The 22,659-nt window shown below is 49.5% G+C and overlaps 4 protein-coding genes across 6 annotated transcripts; 2 read left to right on the forward strand and 2 right to left on the reverse strand.

Annotated features, from left to right (window-relative positions):
* Nucleotides 1-1,440: 1,440 nt before the first annotated feature.
* On the forward strand, nucleotides 1,441-7,914 carry LOC128275087 (AP-1 complex subunit beta-1). Of its 3 annotated transcripts, none has more exons than XM_053013474.1 (6): nucleotides 1,441-1,572; nucleotides 2,559-2,691; nucleotides 2,778-2,948; nucleotides 4,199-4,225; nucleotides 5,006-5,191; nucleotides 5,257-7,914. In XM_053013474.1, exons 2-6 carry the CDS (start codon nucleotides 2,584-2,586, stop codon nucleotides 7,618-7,620), a joined length of 2,856 nt encoding a protein of 951 aa, XP_052869434.1. In that variant the 5' UTR covers nucleotides 1,441-1,572; nucleotides 2,559-2,583; the 3' UTR covers nucleotides 7,621-7,914. The 3 variants fall into 3 exon arrangements, with proteins under 3 accessions (XP_052869434.1, XP_052869432.1, XP_052869433.1); XM_053013472.1 differs by lacking the exon at nucleotides 1,441-1,572 and adding an exon at nucleotides 2,412-2,477; XM_053013473.1 differs by lacking the exons at nucleotides 1,441-1,572; nucleotides 4,199-4,225 and adding an exon at nucleotides 2,412-2,477.
* A 15-nt stretch (nucleotides 7,915-7,929) lies between these two features.
* Nucleotides 7,930-9,023, reverse strand: LOC128275088 (dendritic arbor reduction protein 1). The gene is made up of 2 exons (XM_053013475.1): nucleotides 8,886-9,023; nucleotides 7,930-8,726 (listed from the first exon to the last, which is right to left on the reverse strand). Exons 1-2 carry the CDS (start codon nucleotides 8,906-8,908, stop codon nucleotides 8,261-8,263), a joined length of 489 nt encoding a protein of 162 aa, XP_052869435.1. The 5' UTR covers nucleotides 8,909-9,023; the 3' UTR covers nucleotides 7,930-8,260.
* Nucleotides 9,024-16,255: 7,232 nt separating this feature from the next.
* Nucleotides 16,256-20,324, forward strand: LOC128274697 (zinc finger protein 281-like). The gene is made up of 5 exons (XM_053012976.1): nucleotides 16,256-16,282; nucleotides 16,389-16,508; nucleotides 18,198-19,580; nucleotides 19,645-20,007; nucleotides 20,085-20,324. The coding sequence occupies exons 1-5, from the start codon at nucleotides 16,256-16,258 to the stop codon at nucleotides 20,322-20,324; spliced, it is 2,133 nt and encodes a 710-aa protein (XP_052868936.1).
* Nucleotides 20,325-21,250: 926 nt separating this feature from the next.
* LOC128274701 (zinc finger HIT domain-containing protein 2) lies at nucleotides 21,251-22,521 on the reverse strand. The gene is made up of 2 exons (XM_053012984.1): nucleotides 22,499-22,521; nucleotides 21,251-22,424 (listed from the first exon to the last, which is right to left on the reverse strand). The coding sequence occupies exons 1-2, from the start codon at nucleotides 22,519-22,521 to the stop codon at nucleotides 21,311-21,313; spliced, it is 1,137 nt and encodes a 378-aa protein (XP_052868944.1). The 3' UTR covers nucleotides 21,251-21,310.
* Nucleotides 22,522-22,659: the final 138 nt, after the last annotated feature.

Consider the following 22,659-nt stretch of genomic DNA (forward strand, 5'->3'; position numbering starts at 1 on the left):
AAGAAAAACCTGTGGCTCGTGGGGAGCAATATTTTGGCCCATGCAACCGTTGAGTTCGGCAAATTCTGCCCTCCGGAGTACACTCAGCCCAGCCCCACGGGGGAAAACACAAGCTTCGTGGATTCGTACTCGACTAACCTTTGAGAAGCCCTTTCCCACAGCGCACAGCACTTTTGGGGAAACAATTGGACCACAGAACGCACGGCACATTCACTGACCGTCCGACTGGTTCGAGGGAAATTTTACCTTTGCGCGAGAGCGCACAGACACGCACAGCCGTGGAAAATTGCCATGGAAAATACGAAGTGCGCTTTCCTTTCGCTGCTCCATCACGGTCACGAGAGCGCAGAGAGCGTGAGAGAGAGACCAAAGGAAAGCATACAAAGTTCGGCAAAGCGCTTATTGTGCTTTGAGGAATACCGGAGCAACAAATCCTAATCCAAAGCGCTGAGAGAAGCGCGGAGCGGATATCATACTTCGCGTAAAAAAGGTCCTCTCTAGTTTGCACTCCCGTATGAACATCCTTCCGAATCGCGTACCAGAATCAGTCTTTTGTTCAGCATAAAATTCATTCAATATTTTACTTGCCGCCCAATATTACATACCAGTGGCGAACGGAAAGCGAATCATACGTTTGGTTGACTGGGAATGATGTTGCTATCAACAACGAACAACAACAACATGGAACAGAACCGAACGGTTGAGCTCACGTGTTGAGTTTCATTGTGCTTTTTACGTTACTCAGGTAGTGTGATTACGTCCTCCGTTCGTGGGTTTGGACACATCCTGCTCATTATCCTTGCAAAAGACGACAGTTCGGCTTGCAGAGTTTTTGTTTTACCACATCGCATCAGTTTAACCCATCCATCTCATATCGGTTCTGGTCGCACGATATTGGGATTTTTGTTATTCCGATTCATTCAATGAATGGTTGAGCGCAACAGAGCGTTGGGTTTGGTTCCTGCGCACTCGTGTCTTACCAGTTTTTGCTAAAGTATGTAGAGCGTAGACGGTGCAACAGATTTTGAAAATGTGCCAGTATGCCACAAATTGTTAACGAAATTCCGCTAATTAATGTGAGCGGATAGACAAAACTCCAAGGCGCGGACCAAGTGGCCTTACTTTAATGGCAAGCACTGTAAAACATTAAGTTGTGTTCTGTATTTGACAGATTTTTTTTGATTTTTGCTCACGAAAGCGAACAACAATGAGATAAAATTAATCATTTCGCACTCCGCAACATAATTAACGTAACATTTTTTAACGGAGAACAGGTTAATCGCGTATTCGATTTCATTGTCTCCGTTTCAAAAAAGCTCTCAAACGTAAACAAGAACGATCGACGAATCGATCAACAACCGACTGACAGTTGGATGTTGTCAGAAACTGAAGTATTCAACCCGTGCATCAAACCCGCCACGATTTGCTCGAGTGTGTTGGAGCTGCTGGAAATCAAGAAGTGACACGATCCGAGAGTTTGTCCACGAAAAAGTGTATTTTCGGCCAATAAATCAAATCACCAAAGCTAAAAGTTATCGTTCTATCGTACCGCAGTTCTTTCCAAACCAGCAGGTATAGAATTTATGCATGATCTTCGGTAGAGTGTGAGGGAAAACCCGTCCAAAAGACGACCGCCCCAAAAGTGGTTACTCTGAGGAATCGATTTTTCGGTTTCCGTCGCTTGCGGCACGGTTCCGTTGCAGTAGTGATGCGAGTTGTGCTGATAGCTTGAATCACTGTTATGTTTTTTTTATCACAGACCGATGAAGAATCGGCGGCGCACTGTTGGGGGAAGCATAAACCCCGCCCGTCGGGAGAGTGCACGGAAGTTCGCGGTTCTTATCACTGCTCTTGAATGTATATCGGTTGTTCGGTGGTAGTGGGCGCAGTAATCCCCGGTGAAACGAGTGGGCGAGACATTGGTCCAATAAATGTTCGCCTTGTTTAAATGCCCGCTGATGATGACATACTGCTCCGGCATCATCATGGCATCAATTAATGGATATCTAGTTTTCTGCGCCCGCGGGCCCTGCGTAAATGTACGATTTCTAGCAACGTTGCGGCGATTGCTTAGATTGCCGCTCTCTCGCTCTCGCTCTCTGTCGCAATCTGCTCGGCAATTCTGACACGACCCCGTTAACGACTGCACATTATTACCAGTAGCCACACACATATCGTGACCCTTTGGCGCCTAGAGCGCGCGCCACCACCCCGCCATGTGAACCCCATCGTGCCGAAGGCCCGGGGACCTGCTCAGATGCGTTTGGCGTTTGGCGGTCGAAGCGGCGCAATGCTTTTTTCTCGCTCGCCAGTCGCCCTCGTTCGTTGTCCGTTTGCGGTTGGCAAACCAATGACTCCTTTGATCAACAGTGGAGTGTTTGTGTTTTTTGGTCGCTCAGCAGCCAGGTCGTTGTTGTAAAAGTCGTCACATCGGCCACCGGGAAAGCAAGCAACATGATTCCCATCGCCCCTATCCAGTAATGCGGCCACATATCCCGCGATGCGTACGAACTCCGGTGGGTAACCATATTTTCACACCATCTTCTTTCCATTGACAGGCTGCGCATATTCGACTCGCGCGGGATGACGGACTCGAAGTACTTTACCACCACGAAGAAGGGTGAAATTTTTGAACTCAAATCCGAGCTCAACAATGACAAGAAGGAGAAGAAAAAAGAGGCAGTGAAGAAGGTAGGCAAAAAAGCGGACACATGGTGGTGACCCAAAACAGAGGATCATGGTCTTAATATGGGGTTTTTTACGCGCGCGCTCCGAAGGTCATTGCCAGCATGACCGTCGGGAAGGATGTGTCGGCCCTGTTCCCGGACGTGGTCAACTGCATGCAGACGGACAATCTGGAGCTGAAAAAGCTGGTGTACCTGTATCTGATGAACTACGCCAAATCCCAGCCCGATATGGCCATCATGGCGGTCAACACGTTCGTTAAGGTAAGTATTCGTTTCGTGGTCTTCGCTTGCACCGCGCGGATCCACCTGTGCGCCGTGCCGTGCTATCAAAGTTCGTTCTTTCGTTTTTCGTTCTCAGTCTCTCTCTCTTCCATTCATTTTATGTTTTCTGCCGTTCCCTCATCCGCGCCTCAATCTCGGCACCGATCGCGCGCGCGCGTTTCAAGGTCGTGGCACGTGTTTGTGGCGAAGATCAGCGAGAGAAGATCATTTGAAAACTGAAGGCGAAGGGTGCGAAAATACTGCACACAATCGCGCCCATCCGGAATCGTCCCGGGGGCGCACTGCCGGGGCTGGGCTACAATAATCAGCTGGCCGAACTTCTGGGTCTATTTTTGTTAGCCCTCGCCCCGGGGGGCCCAAATTACGGCCCTTTTTTCTTGAACAAAAGCCAACTCTCCCGGTGCATTTGCGAAGCGATCGTGCACAATTGTGATGTGCCGCAGTTTGTTGCCCCCGATTTTTACCGCTTTGTTTCCGGCCAAGGTATCCGCGGGCCCAAAGATAGCATATCACTCCCCGCGACCCCCCGTGACCACCCTGTTCCGGGGTGGCCGATAAGAGAGCGCGTTATCTTCAGCAGCAGAACGTTGAAGCTTGTTGGCCGGAAGGTAAAAAATGACCTCGGTTCGTCATGCGAACGTCGCTGGGCGCACCTAGGAAGTTCCTCCGCCTGCCTTTTTGGTTGTCCTTTCCTTTGTCACGCGCTTATCAAGGACTGTTCGGTTCGGTTTTCGGCGTTCCTCGTGTATTTTGTTTGCACCCTTATCGATATCCTATATCCTTATCTGTGTTTCGTTCTACTTTTACTACTTTTCGCCTGTGCTTCTTTCTCTCTCTTCCGTCGTTATGACTGTGGTTTATTTAGAATTTTGCGACCGCTAGCGAGTCTCTCGTCGTATTTCTTGCGTTTGCCATTTCTTCATCGTATCCGATTTCACCCTTTCTTCTTTCCCAGCTTTTTATGAGTGTTTCTAAATCACCTTTTGAACCACCTATAAACGTTCACGTTCTTCACGGCCCGTTCAGCATTAATCGGTCTTTCTGCCCTCGCGTGCCTTGTTTTGTTATCACATCCGTTATCATCTCTCTCTCCCTCTTGATTACACTGTCTCAGTTTCACGCTACTAACACCCCTTTTATCTACCACTTTTTTACCGATGAGATAAAACTGAATCGAATAAAATATAAACCTATGTATTTGTAAACTATTGTCGAATAAACTATGTAAGGATTTGCCACATTCTCAACTCGTTAAGGTAAATCACCAATAAAATCTTGCCATTGAGCTTAGCAGCTACGATTTTCCTGTATTTTGATTGAGTTTGCGTTGTTCCAAGTCGTTCCGATTGTTTGTTTGTGCTTCTTTATGTCCGCGCGGGTTGTGGTCGATCCTGTTTCGTTCTCGCTTCGTTCGTTTGTTTGCTTCTTTTTTCACCCCGAATTCAGTTGATTGATTGTGTTAGTGCCCTCTAGCGTGGTGTAGAGTGTAGATTCTCGGCTGCTGTGGCCGCTGTAGAAGTGCTCTGTTTATTCACTTGATGTGCGAACTACAAAAAACACTAGTCCTAGTTCCTGCTCATGCTTTATTTCACGCGCCACAACAATTGGTTTCGATGTTGTTCCCGTTTCTGTTGCACGTTCCTCGCGCCGGCTCATTGTTATCACACTCACTCAACTGTTTGTCCTCCGAAAACTGTCCATTTTGTACATACCATCAGTTATTAAATGAAGCTAAGTTTTGGTGATGATGACGATCTGGCTTCTCTGTACCATTTGATTCCTGCCCAAAATTGCTGTTGCTGACACGCGCATTCGGCATCCCCGTTTCGTTTGGTGTTCCTCTGCCTCTGCGCGCGCCCATCCTTCTGTTTCCGGTTGTTGTGTACAAACATTGCGAGAGTGTTCCGTTTGTCCTCTTTTAGGTTTCCGTTTCCGTCTTGAGAGTGCTTCTAGTTGTTTTGAGTTCCGTTAGAAGACGTTCGTTTGGTTTTACTGCGCCCCCCGCTAATCGTTCCGATCCGTCCGTCTCTGTGTAGGACTGCGAGGACACGAACCCGCTGATCCGTGCGCTGGCCGTACGCACGATGGGTTGTATTCGGGTGGACAAGATCACGGAGTATCTGTGTGAGCCGCTGCGCAAGTGTCTCAAGGACGAAGACCCGTACGTACGCAAGACGGCCGCCGTGTGCGTGGCCAAACTGTACGATATTTCCAGCTCGATGGTACGTATTCTGATCCCTATCGATCGACAGCGGCATTAATACTCGCGTTCATCGCACACACACAGGTGGAAGATCAAGGGTTCCTGGACCAGCTAAAGGATCTGCTGTCCGACTCTAACCCGATGGTGGTGGCCAATGCGGTGGCCGCCCTGAGCGAAATCAATGAAGCCAGTGCCAGTGGGCAGCCACTGGTGGAGATGAATTCGGCCACCATCAACAAGCTACTGACGGCGCTGAACGAGTGCACCGAGTGGGGCCAAGTGTTTATCCTGGATTCGCTGGCCAACTACACACCGAAGGACGAACGGGAAGCGCAATCGATCTGCGAGCGTATTACGCCCCGGCTGGCCCATGCCAACGCGGCGGTCGTGCTGAGCGCGATCAAGGTGCTGATGAAGCTGCTGGAAATACTGGCCGGTGACGGTGATTTCTGTGCGATGCTGACGAAGAAGCTGGCCCCGCCGCTGGTGACGCTACTCAGCTCGGAACCGGAGGTGCAGTACGTGGCGCTGCGCAACATCAATCTGATCGTGCAGAAGCGCCCGGACATCCTGAAGCACGAGATGAAGGTGTTCTTCGTGAAGTACAACGATCCGATCTACGTGAAGCTCGAGAAGCTGGACATCATGATCCGGCTGGCGAACCAGAGCAACATCGCGCAGGTGCTGAGCGAGCTGAAGGAGTACGCCACCGAGGTGGACGTGGACTTTGTGCGCAAAGCGGTGCGCGCGATCGGTCGGTGCGCCATCAAGGTGGAACCGTCGGCCGAGCGGTGCGTGTCGACGCTGCTCGATCTGATTCAGACCAAGGTGAACTACGTCGTGCAGGAAGCGATCGTCGTGATCAAGGACATTTTCCGCAAGTACCCGAACAAGTACGAAAGCATCATCAGCACGCTGTGCGAGAATCTGGACACACTGGACGAACCGGAGGCACGCGCCTCGATGGTGTGGATCATTGGCGAGTACGCGGAGCGCATCGACAATGCGGACGAGCTGCTGGACAGCTTTCTGGAGGGCTTCCAGGACGAGAACGCACAAGTGCAGCTGCAACTGCTGACGGCCGTGGTGAAACTGTTCCTCAAGCGGCCCGCCGACACGCAGGAACTGGTGCAGCACGTCCTGTCGCTCGCCACGCAAGACTCGGATAATCCGGATTTGCGCGACCGTGGCTTCATCTACTGGCGCCTGCTGTCGACGGATCCGGCGGCCGCGAAGGAGGTGGTGCTTGCGGACAAACCGTTGATCTCGGAGGAAACGGATCTCCTGGAGCCGACGCTGCTCGACGAGCTGATCTGTCACATCAGCTCGCTGGCCAGCGTGTACCACAAGCCACCGACGGCGTTCGTCGAAGGGCGGGGCGCTGGCGTACGCAAATCGCTCCCGAACCGTTCGGCATCGGCTGCCGCCGGTGACGATTCATCCTCCGTCCCCGAAGCGACCGTCATTCCGAACCAGGAATCGCTGATCGGCGATCTGCTCTCGATGGACATCAATGCGCCGGCACCGCCGGCCGCTCCTGCACCGGCCAGCAGCAACGTGGATCTGCTCGGTGGTGGACTCGACATTCTGCTGGGCGGCGGTGGCGGTGCGAATGATACCAGCAGCACCAGCGCGGCCAGTGCGGCCGCTGGACCGGCAGGAGGAGGGGCGGCTGGTGCAGGAGGTGGCTCGGCCGCCGGTGGTCTGCTGGGCGACATTTTCGGCATTGGACCGGTCAGCAGCACGAACATGATTCAGATACCGAAGATCGTCTGGTTGCCGGCCGATAAGGGCAAGGGGCTCGAAATTCAGGGCACGTTCTCGCGGCGCGCCGGCCAGGTGTACATGGACATGACGTTCACCAACAAGGCGATGCAGGCAATGACCGGTTTTGCGATACAGCTCAACAAGAACAGCTTCGGGATGGTGCCGAGTGCTCCGCTGCAGGTTGCGCCACTGCAGCCCTCACAGTCGACGGAAACGTCGCTCCTGCTCGGAACGAGCGGGCCGGTGCAGCGCATGGAACCGCTCAACAATCTGCAGGTGGCCATCAAGAACAATGTGGACATTTTCTACTTCGCCTGCCTGGTGCACGGCAACGTGCTGTTCATCGAGGACGGCCAACTCGACAAACGCGTGTTTTTGACCACCTGGAAGGAGATTCCGGCCGCGAATGAAATCCAGTTCAATTTGCACGGTATCGTCGGGACGGCCGACACCGTCGCGGCCAAGATGACGGCGAACAACATCTTCACCATCGCCAAGCGGAACGTCGAGGGCCAGGACATGCTGTACCAGTCGCTGAAGCTGACCAACAACATCTGGGTGTTGCTGGAGCTGAAACTATCGCCCGGCAGCTCGGATGCGACGCTCAGTCTCAAGACGCGCTCGGTCGAGGTGGGCGCGATCATTTTCGCCGCCTACGAGCAGATCATCCGATCACCGTAAGCGGGCGCACACTGTTATCATATTCCATTAGATTGTAACGTAACGTAACGCAATATCTCCATCTACTCTACTCTACTCCACTGCTGCGCCACGGTGGCCACTTGGCCGTGACCAAGTGTTTGACGATTTGTTATTGCGCACACCACAATGCAGTGTGCAAGCAATGTGCCGTGTTTAGTATTTTGGGCGTAACAACGCTCATCTCTCTAGGAGTGGCGCGAACGACACGAATAAATTATGTCTGCATATTAGTGGAAACTATTGAAACAAATATATGAATGTATGCGAACGGAAGTGGGTTGTTGCGTAGTTAGAGTTCCAGACTCTTTTATTTCATACATCATTTCACTCGTGACCCTTTAAAATGGGGTCCCAGTATTTCGAAGCGTCTTTGGATTATTACTATTTTCCACTGCTGGTGTTATTTTTTTATTTGTGAGGTTTTTGGAACCACGAATACGGAAGTGCGACACAGAATCCATCCTCCAGCTCTCCAGCTGTAGTTCATACTTAAATTTACCGTTCAAAAAAGATCAAAACAAGCCACGACGAATTTCGTAATGCACCCGGGGGGAAACACATACTCCGATAAGTTAGGTAGAATAAAGTAAATAGTTCTTAGCCATTACGCCACGGTGGATCACTGTAGCCGTCTCATGCGCTCAATGTACAAATCGTACAGAACCTTGTTCTTGGTGAAGTAGTGCGGATTCTCCTCGGCACTCAGCACCGGGCAGTAGTCGCCGAGGATTTCCCCGTTGATCGATATGGTGGAGGCATGGGTCGAGGCGGGACTGTTGCTGCCACTGTTGGCCGCGAGCGAAAGCGATCCGCTGCTGCTACTGTTGCTGTTACTTCCGCTGGCACCGTTCATGACCCCGAGCAGATGGTGCGGGTGGTGGTGGCCATGATGGTGGTGTAGCTGGTGGTGCATGTGGTGAGAATTTGGGTCCCCGATGGCGAACTGCCCATTGCTTGCTACCGTTGGGCCGAGCTGCTCCGGTATAGGGCCCCCTAGGTTGCTTTGATTATTGTTCAGATGCAGATTGTTGATGCGTTTCGATAGTGGCATAAATTCGTTCTGCTCCTCCTCGCGCGATCGCTTCCTACGGGACGAACAGAACGAAAGTGTTGAAGACAATGGAACTAATTGCACCAACCCACCAGCGTGTCCCTTCGATCAGCTGATGGACGTCGTAACGCTGGACGAGTGGCCAAACGAAGGCCGCACAAGAGGCCTGCACTATCGCACCTCGGCCACTTACCTCGTATCCACCGAACCTGCCATGGTTTGGATTTTGTTAAATGAATTAAATGTTTCGTCGTCGCTTCATGTACGCAGTGGAAAAGATACGGGATCCGGATACGAGTTATTTCAGGTGTATTGTGTTGTTGTACTGTCTCGACTGCTGTGTCAATCAACGTACGCAGCCTTTTTTTGCGTTTTTCTAGTTTGTGTCAAATGTCACTTACGAAATTAAAAGAATCGAAATTTAGAGATAAATCTTGCAAACGACAAAGAACTTTATTTCTTCAAGCACATCGGTTTGCTGCAGTGGCTGCCTGATTCAAACGGTTTGGTTCTATCGTATCTGTTAGAAAACCGAGATTTAATAAAAGTATTTTGAACTTTTCAAACCCGCAGCTTAAACACAGCCTGGTTCAGTGGTCGGTGGTGTGCGTTGCATCGCAATCCCAACGCACTATGGGGAAAAGGCGGTATTAATTAATGTATGACCTTTGCATGAAGATTTCGAGAATCAATAATAATAGCTCATTATTTGTCATTCAAGTATGCGTCATACATAGTATGTTGAATTTAACCAAAAAACATGCAAAAAAGTTCGTAGATTCTTCCTTAAATCAAATATGTCCGACTGTGCGCTGCAAATTCCCCACAGTGCATCCGCGGCCAGACGACTCTGACAGCGGACAGATGCTGTTTTCCAACACAAAAATACAAACATCTTTCTCTCTGGCCAACACGCTTCGCGGTATGCGGTCGCGTCGGAGTTTTCAGTGCCTAATCGCATCGCCTGGTGATTTTTTGGGTCACGTTCAGCTTGGCCACAATGGGGAATTGCTCGTCCGTGGTGCTGCACACTGTCCGTTGTTTCCTGCGAAGGTAACATTGCTTGCCGACTTGTGGCCACCAGGTACGCCAAAACCTGATATACGTCGAACGTAATCGGTCCCGCGAAAGGGTTTACGCACGGGGGCCCAGATCAGATCCGTTGTGCTGTGTTAACGTCATAGCCGTTTATCATTGTGGAAATACCTCTCTCCTGGTACCTGGAATCGGCCTCTTTGTTGTGCACGGGACTCTGTGGTGCCGCTATCAGTGATCATCGCTGTGTGTTTTGTGGGTCAAAGTGGTGCGTGTGTGTGGCGCAAAGAGTCGGTGCTACCTTTTTCGGCATAAAAAGCATGAACTGTGCAAGTGGCGTTTAAAATCGTGCAAATCACCGCCTGCCTTGCCTTAGAGTGTCTTCCGCCGGCGTTGCCATTGCCACCGCTGTAATTATCCTGTCGCAGCAAGCGGTGGTTTCAATTTATCTTTCATTTGCGAGCGGCGACAAATTTGGTGCCACATTAACCACTGGGAGTCGGAGTCGGATCGTGGCTGAATGAAGCATAAAAGGTAAGCTACACTAATTTGTCTGCCCCACGTTGTGGCACGAAACACAATGCACCGGTCTCTTCGTGGTGCTCCGGGTTTATACCAAAACGCACATAAATGTTCAGAATGAGAGACGAATCTCCCCTCTATTGCTTCGTCAGGTGGCGGAAATGCATTCTAGCGTGAGGACGATACGTTTGGCTCGCTTACACGCCCAGCAGCGCGTGTCTGTGGTCTCTGTCCCACTACCGGGCACGCACAAATCGGGGAAGGAAACACGCGAATCACTGTCCCATTGTTCCTATAGGTTGGCCCAATAGAAAAGAGCGACCAGCGCGATGTGGTAGAAAGATGCACCGAACGGAGCTGCAATCCACTATGGGGAAAAGGCGGTCATAAGTCAATTCAAAAACTGAGGGTTTTAGTTATATTACCCTCAAATAGATTAGTTATCTAAGACAAATCCGAATTTTTAGCCTTTCATGTTGCGTAGATTCCGAGAAATCATCTGTCAAAGTCGAAAAAGTGATAAAAATGGCTCTTTAAAACCAATTTTTCTCAGCTACTTTAACGCGATCGTTAGCACAGTTCTGCAACGGTAATGTACCTGTATTATACATCATTTGAAAGGCAATGAATCCTTCTTTCGTATGAAATAATCAAATGTTTACGTTTGACATTGGTAGTATATTTTTATCTGGAATTAGTATAGAAATTTATGAAAAAATACAGTTTTTCAAATTTGGTAATGCAGCAAAAAAATGTACAGCGTTGTACATCCTAAACAAAACATTACAATTAAAGTTTAGACCATGTTAAACATTTCCTGTAAGTTTTATTTGCAGATTCCGACTGAAAGTTTCGCAAATTCCTAATTAAAGAAAAAAATGATGATACAAAGTTGGAATAAATGGAGGCGCCCAGTGTTTGGTTGCAGAAAATTCACGCATTTGCAAAGGATTATGCATTGAAACATTTTGATGCAATACAGATTGCATAACCCAGGCGTTTAGATTGGGCATTTAGTGTCATTAAAATTGCATAGCTCAGGCGTTTAAAAACCTTAAAATAACAAAAAAAAAGCTTATTTAATATACTTGAACGCGTGCATTATACATAAAAAGTTGAATTTAATCAAAATACATGGAAAGATAACAAAAACTTTGAAAAAAGTCCATAGATTCCTCCTAAAAACATTTATGTCCGCCTTTCTCATATAAGTTCCCTACTGTGCAATCGCAGCAACCTGTGACCCGTTTAGAACCACGCGCAACTTCGGTGAGCGTTCGGGGTTTGCGAAATGATGTAAAGAAATCCCACGAATCGGAGCATTACAGCAGCCCATTACTGTTTACGATCAAAATTAAGCAAAGATGGTAAACTTTCTCACGCAACATCATCGCGGACGCTCGGGCTGGTGGTGGTGCATGAGAGAGGCATGTTGTGGGTTTATTTTTGTCGAGAAGCAAGCAAACGCCGTGCCGCGTGCCCCGCGACGCTCACGCGGGGCCGATGATTCGATCTCGCGTACACAGCTGCGAGCGGCGACCGCGTATTTCTATCCGACAAACCTTTTTTTTTGCCCAACATAAGATGAGTTGAGATTCGCTTCGCACGCCACGGGAGAGCACGACCGAGCAGAGATCGGCAAGCGAGAGAGCGCGTGAGAAGCAGCGTGGCGGCCACCTGTTTCGTAATTCGGTTCACGGTTTGCAAGAGCGGTTTTTGGAGGGAACTTTTTCCTGTATAGACTGTAGCAATTGTATTAAATTGTTTAAATAAAAACCACGACAAATGTTGACAATAATACTCGGGGGAAGTGTTTCTTAGGAATATGACACAATGGCGGATTCATCCGCTGTTTTCGCCGAAACAGTTCAATCCGATGTATCCGTAAATATGTTGAACCTACTGTTGGTGCCAGTGGTCTTAGTGCGAACACCACGTAACACGTGGTAAGATAAATCCGGTTGATCTAATGGAGCGAACGCGAGCGCAAAATGAAAGTGAAACTTTTGATCTTTCACGACCTGCGAAGACACACAAGACAGCAACGTAGATGGCCCGAGCAGCCTGCTACGATGGCTTTGGATCTTTGGGTCTCGTTGAGATAGCAACCAGAGGCATCGAGAAAAAAAACAACTCGTTGAAAGAAAAACGGAGTTTCTTGCCGTGCTGGGCAATTTTGCATGCTTCGAAACATGGCATGTTTGGCCGATTTCAAAGAGAAGGGATGAACGAAAACAGGAGAATGAATTTCATCGGTCTAAAGGTTATGCTGCGGGCGGATTCGAACCTTTGAGCCATTTGTGACTGTGTGCTTAAGATTTATTTTAACAGGATTCTTAATGAAGTACAAACGGTTGCACAAAACTATCGATATTGTGGACAGAACGACGGATGACAGATTGATCATCGACAACATTGAATATCAATGTTTACGTGATTGAAAAAATTAAAACAAACAGAAAGAGAAAGAATGCACTTTAGTGGGAAAGAAAATGTAAGAGAAAACGGGACGATACAAGAAGTAGTATGAAAAAGACAGAAACAAAGAGCGAGAGAGAGTGAGAAAATGGATAAAGTAAAGTTAGATAGCATGAAGGAGAAACCTAAACAATGCTGAAGCGAGATAGACGGCGTAGACCAAACGCAACGCAAACCACAACAACAGCCTACTACTGCCTGTCTGCCGATGGAATCGTTGTTGCAGAGTGGTACTTGGTTCGATTATATAAAACTCTCTCTCCACTTTCTAAATTGTCTTTCTTCCCGCGCGCGAAGAAACGCGCGTGACTGCGACCGTGGCCGCGAACAAAGCTCAGTGGCGGCCAGCGCGGTACAGGACAGTCGTCACATAGTAGAGCAAACGGCACACAACCACACGCCGGTGTCTTGCCTTGGGTAGATGCTTTTTGGGGTTTGTTGTTGTACAGTGTTGGTGTTGGGACGGGTCGGACCAATCGGCCAATAAATCGACAAGCGGCATCGACAGCATTTTTATTTCTTCTGGGAACCATCACTCCATCATTACCACCGTGGTTCGGTTCGTGGTGTTTGTTTATTAATGTTGTAAAAGCTTGTCATAGCTAGAAGCCAGAAGAGCTGATTATTACATCACTCTTGTATATAACAAGGAACGAAGCTACCGTGCCCCTGGGGGGGCCTGGGTGGTTCTTTAGCAAAGACGGCGAGACAGTCTGGTCGAACGAAAGATTTCAACGCCAGAGCAAACAACGAACCGCTCGTGTTTGCTCTCTGTTCCGCAAGTTTCTCAATAAATCATGAGTACACTAGATCCGGCTCGGTGATTTCCCGCGCTACGGCCAAAGTCACCGATAATCCGGTTTGCACAAACCGATTTAGAAGCTGCCGAACCCCTGTTTTCATATTTATGCTTTGCGCAATGTTTCGCGATCATTTAGGAAAACGATGCCAAAGCGATACGGTCGATCTAGCAAAGAATAAGTTTGCATTTTTAGAAGATTGTTTTAAACGATCGGTACGTTGTACTGATCACGTCCACTTGCACGTTCACTTTAATCAGCTTGTGTCGAAGCGATCGTTCTCCCACTGGGTAGCGCTGGTTTATCATTCATTTTGCAACCGATCGTCGTTTTGCTCCGTTCTAGTAGAACACCCCTTGGGATAGAAATCATATGGTTTCCTGATTCCGCTGTGCTGTGGATCGGCGGTGGACGGCAGTGATTCATCAGTTTATGAAACGCGCGAAACATACACACACGCATCAAACGGACCGATCGGACCGTGGATGGCTCTATGTACAAACTCGGGTGGCTCAGTTGTGAGTAACCTTTTTTGTGCTCATTCTCAGCCTGTAACCGTGCGTGTAGTGTTTTTTTGCGACTGATTTGTACGAAAAATACGATCAAGCAAGATCGATCATTGAAATGCGCAGGCTTGAGCAGTAGTGGTAGTAGTAGTGGCGGTGCTCTACTACCAGACCATAGGCTCAAAGACCGCTGAGATGAGAGCTTTCGTTTACCCAAAAGAAAACGTTGTACCAACCGAAAAGCTCTCGTCCAGCGGTCACCAATACCAGTCCGATCACGAAACACTAATCTTCGCACGCACGCCGCGACTCGTAGTTCCGTGTTGTCGGCCTATGTGGTATGCGTAAGTACACTAAGCGGGACACATTTCATTGATCACGGTGTTAAACATGAAAGTCTTTTGTGTGTTGAGTGCTTAGAAATCGGTTAGGAACCGATTGTGAGAATTGTTAAATAACAAATGTGGCATTAGGATTGAAATGAAAGGGACGCATTCAAAATATGTTTATGTAAAGATCAGGCAAGTTGTAAGAATTTCAAGAGAGCCGCGCGTACAGACTGTAGTAGTGACCAGCAGACGCGAGCGACGGGACGGGACCGTCGGAGCGACGAGGCCCAGGCCCATTTAACGTACACTACCTCAGAGTGTGCGTGGCCGGCCAAGAGAGAGAAAGCACCGAAAGCCGACCTCCATCATGATACGGGCTTCGGGTTCGTGACGATCGTGGCGCTTTACATCCGCGTACGAAGCCACCGAAACGATCGAGGCCCGAGCAGCGCAAGGGCGCACGCGCGCGCCCAGCGAAACGATGCGTCCGCGAACGACGATAGCGCCATAGTGAACGGATCCGCGATCCGGTTCGGTTGTAATTTCCGATATTCGCGCGATCGTCTGGATATTTCGCTCGCCCGATTGTCCATCCTGCGTAGCCGAGGTGTGTGACATTCAGCATATAGCGTCTGTATGTGTGTGCGCCTTTTTTTTGCCCCCCATGCTGAGCTCCCAAAACGGAACGTGCCCGAATGATCGTGGTGCCGCCGCCGCCGCAGAAAGTAGTTTCACTATCGATGTGAAAGCAATCTTCTCTTTTGGCGCACCAAAAGACAAGTTGCCGTGCCGTTTTTGTACAGTTTATTCCCGCGACGATTAGCAGTTAAGGGGCTGTGTGTTTTGTGAAGAGTGTACATACATTTGAAATTTACACAACATGAAATGGCAGAATCAGTATCTGGTGCTCTTGTCAAAGTTTACTGTGATGTTTAAAGTTTCTCTATAGTGACAGTGGTTACTATGCTTTGAAGCATTGGTTCATGTTTTGTGACACTCAAAGCAGGCTGGTGATGGCTTCAGTCCAGTATCGTAGTGCTGTGCAACACTTCTTTGTCAAATTACTTTAAGAAAACTAAAACGTTAGTAGTGCGCCAACCGACAACACAATGCTCTATGAGAGCGGAAATATGCCCGCAAAAGAGAAAGGGCGCTGTGCGTTGCGATATGCAATTGAGATTTGATTTCACACTTTAACATCGTGGCGACTTAAACCCCCGGCGTGGAGTGACCGAAGAGTGAAAGGCAAGCTTCACTTTTCTATGACATCACTTCACAGGATGCCCCACAGAAACAACAAACTTATTGATTGGTTTTGAAATTTTTTCGAATTCGATGGATCGAGCAGTAAATGATGTTGGTGATTCGGTTTAGGGCGCAAAAAAGGGTAGACGGAGTGTAATCAAGCGGCGTGATTTCAGGTGAACCTTTGGTTTCGGTTTTGTAACGTGGTAGCTAGAAACCTTAGCTAGCGATGCTTTAATTTGCATACGCAAGTCTCGTGGCAAAGTGAGAGTTTGCGATGGAAATGGATAAATAATGTGGCCAGCTAAGTAAAGCACGATCCATTGTCGTGGATAATGTGAAAGCAAATGAGAACCGTTACGAAACACACCCCGTATCCCATCGGTTTGGTGTCACAATGCTCTGCTCCTTGTTGTAGCCACGCCGCCAGGGGGTGCAAGTGAAATTCGTTTGAACAGTTTGATGGAATCGGTATTGCATTTTTTAGGTCCAATGTTGAGCGCATAAGAGCGCAAAATTGAATGCTTGAAACAAACCGTTTTGACCGTGATTCGCTTCATTTTGTGATTGGTGGTTACTGGATCCCTTGCAAACGCTCCCATGAACGAAACGAGCATTTCTGCCGAAGGGAGAGAAGTAGGCGAAAAAATGGATGACAATGAAAACTATATTGAGGTAAACATCGGAAAATGTGTCTACACTCTACACACCCCTTCTTTACTAAATGAAATTATTGCGTTAACCATTGCGTTCATGCGTTTTCTTCCGGTTTCTTTTTCAGTACTCCAAAATGAACTTTTCGCAATTCACTTCCCCATTTTCTGCTGGGCCACTGGCAGCGGCGAATCAGTTTGCGGCAAAGTTCCCACAGAACCTATCGACGACGGCCGGCAATGGACAGGTAAGATTTTGAACAAGAAACCCGAATACGTCCTAAACTACTAACATTGATACTAGTTTTTTTTTGGGGAACGAAAGTGCTGCAAATAAAGTGAAGTCCCCCGAAACACCGGTTCGAAACAAAAGAACTTACTTAATGCGAACAGAGCTCTTACGGCATCATTTGAAGAACGTTTGAAGCCCGTTTTTCTTTGCTTTGTGCGATTCACGTTTCACATGAACTCCGAGTCGCCGACGCGCCGTGCGCTGGCTACCAAATCGGTCGGAAAGTGATTTCAATGCTTGCTGCGCTGCGATGGAAAGAGCGTAAGCGAGAAACCCGTAGCGTACATGCAGTCGACGCCACGTGTTACGCCTACTGGGAGTGTGAGGGCCTACTTATGCTCGTCAAGATTCGTTGAGTCTTCGGCCTGCTGTGTGGAACAGGCTGAAGAATAATAGAGTCATTTTTAGAACTGTGTGAAGGTTGTGCAACGAGCCGAATAAGGTCGTTTCTTCGTCATCTCGGCGCTCTCGGTGTACAGAAGTTGTGAGTTAGTAATGAATGCAATGAGAAAATCTGCTGCAGGCGAACCTTGCTGTGCGTTATGAACCACACGAACGGGGGCCTCTGCATGTTCTTCTCGAATTAACGCAGAGCATTGATGCGTTTTGCGTGATCTTGATCTGTTTGTATTTGTGCCACTTGTCTTTGTATAAATACACTGCAAATTATGCAAGATTCATTTGAGTATTTTTCATTCGATACAAGAGTAAGTGCTTTGAGTATTGTATAATTTTCTTATGTTTGAGTTTACGGTTGAAATTAGAACATACACTCTTTCAGATTATGGAAGAAATCGCGGCGCCGTTTTTCCATTTTTTTCCGAGCTTTTGCCCCTTTGGTATGTAAATCAGATACATGAGGAGCACTTTCTGCAGCCTAAAGCTCTCTCACCGAGTCGGTCGCGGCTGTGTGAGTGCTTTTTTCTCATTCTTTTCCTGTGTTTCCTTTCTCGGCGCTTTTTCTTACCATTCCGTTACGGTATTTCCTTTGACCGCTTCCAATTCTTCTTCCGAGCGCGCGCGTGCAGCCCTCTTCGAGTTCATTCCTCGAGAAAGAGAGAAAACTTTCACTTTTACTCGCTTTTTTGCTGCTGCTGCTGCTGCTTTTGCTTGTGGCGAGCTCCGTGTCCGCGGCATTCACCTCCTTCGAGTAGGGTGGGGGGCCAAAGGCCGCTCTTCGGGCCGCGCATGTTGATAGAATGAAAAGTGGAAAGAAAAAGTAAAACTACGGCCACACGGACTAGGCGCGCGCATGGGAACGCGAACGGACAGCGGAAATGTGTTGTGTTGGTTCCGGATGCTGTGTGTGGGTCTCTCGAGTATCAAATAAAAGTTTTCCCACCACATCGCAAACAAGTACCTGAAATGCAGATTGCATCGATTGCAACGGCTTAGGTCTCGAAAGTGAATGTCGCCGTTTCCGCGCGGACTCCGATTTTATGCCAAGAATGGTTGAACTTTGACATTTGCGCATTTGTGTCAAAGGTTACTGGATCCGGCATGGCGTAACGGTTTATCTTCTTTTTGTCACGGAATCGTGAAACAGCTAACGAAACCCCACACACTAACTCCCCCCCAGCGTTGTCATTCTCAGACAAAATAATGGACTTATTTCGATTGACGTTATGTTGTTCGGTTTTTTTAGGTCCTCGGATTACTTTCTGGTGGCGAAGGCGGCGTACCAATGCTACGCCAAGTCGACGGAGCTGCCGTGAGCGCGGCATCAGCCGTCTTCGGTCACCACCAATCGCAACAAGGGCAGACCGTAACGGCGGGTGGCATGCAGCACGGGCAAATGTCCACGCCAGCCTACATTACGCTACCCATCACGATGCCCGGTGCCAAGCCGGGTGACGCGCAGCAAACCGTACAGATTCAGGTGCTCAACCCAAACCCATTGCCGAGCCAGGTGACGACGACAACGTCCGGATCGGCGGCCCCGGGTACACCGAAATTTCAAATGGGCCAGATGCAAATACCCATCCAAGGCTTCCAGCAGGGCACAACGGTACTGACGGTGGCGTACAGTCCCCAGGACGAGGAAGTTATCCACAACCACGGTCTCCCGGAGGGCATGACCATTGTGGCCGCACTCCAGCCACAGGATCTGCAGCTACTTGCTTCGCAGAACGCCAGCACCGCAGCGATCCTTCAGCAGCAGCAGCAGCAACATCAAGCGCAATCCGGCCTATCCGCCGGGAACACAGGAACAACCAAGGTGGACAGTGAAAACCCACCACCGTTACGACAAATCAAGCAAGAATCGAGTGGCCCACTGTGGAATCAGTCCGCCCTGCTTCCGTCGTCGCTGTTGTCCGGCGAGCTGACGGAACTGTTGCAGCAACAGCAGCAACAATCGCGCACCCATAACCTCAACCTGCAGCCATACTTGAAGTTCAACCACAACAACAACTTGAACGGAAACCACCCGCACCTGGTGCTACCGTCCGGCCTCACGATAGGTGGTGGCGGAGTGGGCGGCACGGTCATAAAGCAGGAAATAACGGACGATCATTCCAACGAAAACACCCAGTACGGTGTGGCGGACAGCAGTAGCGGTGGCGGGCTGAAGGAGAACGGCAGCTCACCGGGTGCGACTGGCCACCGGGAGAACGACGGAACGGAAGGCGCTACGGCGGCGGGCACCGGCAACGGAACGGCGGGCACGGGCAAGGCGCGCAAGAAACGGAAGTACAAAACGAAACCACCGAAACCGAAGCGACAGAAGCCGGGACAAGTGCACATTACGACTGCGCTCGACGGGACGGTCCTGTTTTGTTGCCCCGAGTGCCACATGGCGTACCCGGAGAAGGAGTGCCTGGAGCAGCACCTGGTAGTGCACAAGATCGAGCGGCGGTTCATATGTGATATCTGCGGTGCGGGCCTGAAACGAAAGGAGCACCTGGAGCGGCACAAGCTCGGCCACAACCCGGAGCGCCCGTACATCTGCAGCGTGTGCATGAAGGGCTTCAAACGGAAGGAGCACCTCAATCTGCACTTTGTCATCCACAGTGGCGTGAAGACGGAGGTAAGAAATCGCCTCGCGGAGTAGCGCTTGCGTTCATCCGGTTCACATACGGTTTCGCTTTCAGATATGCAACGATTGCGGGAAAGGCTTCTATCGCAAAGATCATCTTCGGAAGCACATAAAATCTCACCTGACGAGGCGGCTGAAGGAGGAAAAGGCATCCAGTCGTAACAACAACAACAACAATAGCAACAGCAACAACCGTAACACCAGCAACGGCGGAACGATCACCTCGCTCAGTAGTGCCGGTACGACGAACGCCATCATCAGCCTGCCGTCGGGAATTCCTCCCGGGCTGACGATCACAACGAGCAGTTCAAACCTGCTGACCGGTGGACAGCAACCACCATCGATCGTAAGCACGGCGTCCGCGGCACACAATCTGCTACAGAGTGCAATCAGTTTACCGCAAGGTGTGACGATACACGTGAGTGGCCAAAAACGGGGAGGGAATTGGCAGAAGGTGCGTTTTACGTCAACCGTCACTTTCACGTTCCGTTGCAGGTACCGACGGCCGATAACCAAACGCTGCCGGTGCAAATCACTCTGCCCCATTTGGTGGCGCAGCAGCACACCGAGCCTGATGGCAGTACAAGCACGGTCCTGGTGCCCACCACCAGCACGCCCAGCTCCTCCCAGTCGGACGGCGGCCTACACCAGCTGCATCATCATTCGGTGCACTCGTCGAGTGCTGCCACCACCACGTCCACTTCGCTCAGCTCGTCGTCGGCGGCATCCTTATAATGCACAAACAAATCGCAAATAAACGGCCTCACCGTCGACCGGTTTTTGGGGGTTGTGAAGTCGCGCGCGATCCGCTTCTCCGTCGGCGATGGTCAGCCAATGCATCGTGGTACCTGCTAATCTGAAGGGGGAGGTGAAAGGGAGGTTTTAAGTTCACCCGCTTTCTGCCCTCCCGCCCGGGTGGACAATCTGATGGGTGCTGCAATACTCAGCCAACAAGCGCACGCACCACGCGAACGGAACGCTTGTGGTTCTCGGACAGTGGCATTTGTTTTCGTTTTTATATGATTAGTTTTTTTACTGCTATCCGCACTATCACATTATAAGTAACACTCTTCATGGCGAATGTTCGAGGCATCGTAGTAGTTTGTTGAGAATCGTTTGCGTTTTATTAAGTCCTTGCGTCGTCAGCCACCACGGGGCCAGCGGCTCCATGTAGTATGCTGTTCGTTTGTTGATCTGTACTTTACTCTCCCTTTCGCTGTATTGATATATGTTGATGTATGTTTTTTTTTAATATTTAACACTCCTTTTAGGCTTTTAGTTGTCGAGGCAAATCAAGAGTACGATAAGAAAGTATATTTATTAAACCATCACCGCACTGCACTACTGCAGGTAGCAACTTTATTCGGACCAACTTCTTTCAAAACTCTCTAGTGAGCTCCATCCATATTTCCCGAAAGACACGTTGCGTTTCCTGGCGTTGCTTTAGGCGGAGCTCTAGGTTTCGCTTATCGGTGTTTACCAGGGCAATGTTTTAATTTATTTACACACCATCACCTCGAGGGCAACAGGATCTAAAACCGGCGGTTACTGAATACTCGTTCTCCAGTTGTTTTTATCTACTGTAATAATGATGTGCGGGGCCCACATATAAGGAGGACATTGTACATACAACAGAAAAGATTTAGATTTCATAAGACAGATGAGAATAAAAAGTGAAGTATTATATATTTGGTAACAAAACGTGCACGAGGCTTTCACATTCACACATAATCCGATTTGGCGTACGCCAGGTAGAAGTCAATCTTTTTTTCGCATCCTCGAAGCGCGGTCAAGCTGACGCTGTGTTTTATGCCATCGTTCGCGGACCGTCCTTCCACACATTCAGCCGTATCGTTGGGGCTTTCTGATTGTTTCAACTGTTGCCGGGCCTCACACAGTAGGCTCCTAACGTCGGACAGTGCGGCAAGAAGGAAGAGCTTTTTGTACTTTCTCCCACAACCGCGCGGCCCCTCGAAGAGCGTTCGAATGTGCGCTTTTAGTGCCGGGGCCGTCTTTGGGTGAACCGGCAACCGTTCGCTGCGACACTCACTAACGACGGATTCGATCGCCATCGGTTCCGTGTCAAAGTTTGTGTTGCTTTTCAAGTTCAGACACACACCCCAAAGACAGTTGATCGTCTCCAGCGGATGGGTGTGTAGATCGGCGTAAAAATAGGTGTACACGAAACAGTAACCGGCCAGCACATTGGCCACATTGAAACGCACCACCGGAGACGGTTCCGTTGGGAGCAGCGCGTTGAAATTGGCAATTTTGCCCCACACCGGCGGGCAGGCCGACAGAAGCTGCTGTTCCTGCTGCGACCGCTCCGGAGCTGCGGACGGTTGAACGAGGTCCACCTTGTAGGCTTTCGTCCACCACACGTCGGGTTCGGGTACGATCGACATGATTTCTCCGTTTTCCATCATTCGCTCAAACTCTTCCTTTTCCGCGCTCGTCAGGTGCTCCCAAACATTGGTCGCATCGTCCAGATTGATTCCGGCTAGCCGCACGGCCAGATCCGGTGCTTCCTCTTCGTCGTCGGAATCCAGCAACCCATCGGATTCACCATCGTTGCCTTCTTCGGGGTCCGACGTCTCATCATTGCCCATCGCCGCGCCACCGTCTGCCTGTGCCACGCGGTGCAGTATCGCCATCATACTTTGGGTCGATTGATCGACAGCGCCTTCCGCTTTTCGGAGTGCCAGTTCTTGCACAACGTTCTCGCGATAAAACCCTTCGGAACATTCCAAGTGCCGTTGCGATTTGTAGCAGGCCACGGAACAGTACGGAATGTTGCATCGGGGGCACACGTACTTGGATCGTTTAGTTTCGCAGCTAAAAAAGAATAATGGACGTTTAGTTAAATTTGGTGTGTCCGGAAAAGGAACGGAACAAACCGCCGGCCTTACATTTTGCAATTTTGTGTTTCCATTTTGGCCGCTGGCCGAAAACCGAACGAGACATAAATATAAACACGCCAGCCAGTGTTGCCAACCGCATGATGCCATAATTATGGATTATGGCAAAATCGTGTAGAAAGCGAGAGAGTAGCTCTCTTCCATCTCGCTCT

The sequence above is a fragment of the Anopheles cruzii genome, chromosome 3, assembly GCF_943734635.1.
Source record: "Anopheles cruzii chromosome 3, idAnoCruzAS_RS32_06, whole genome shotgun sequence".
NCBI classification, from domain to species: Eukaryota; Metazoa; Arthropoda; class Insecta; order Diptera; family Culicidae; genus Anopheles; species Anopheles cruzii.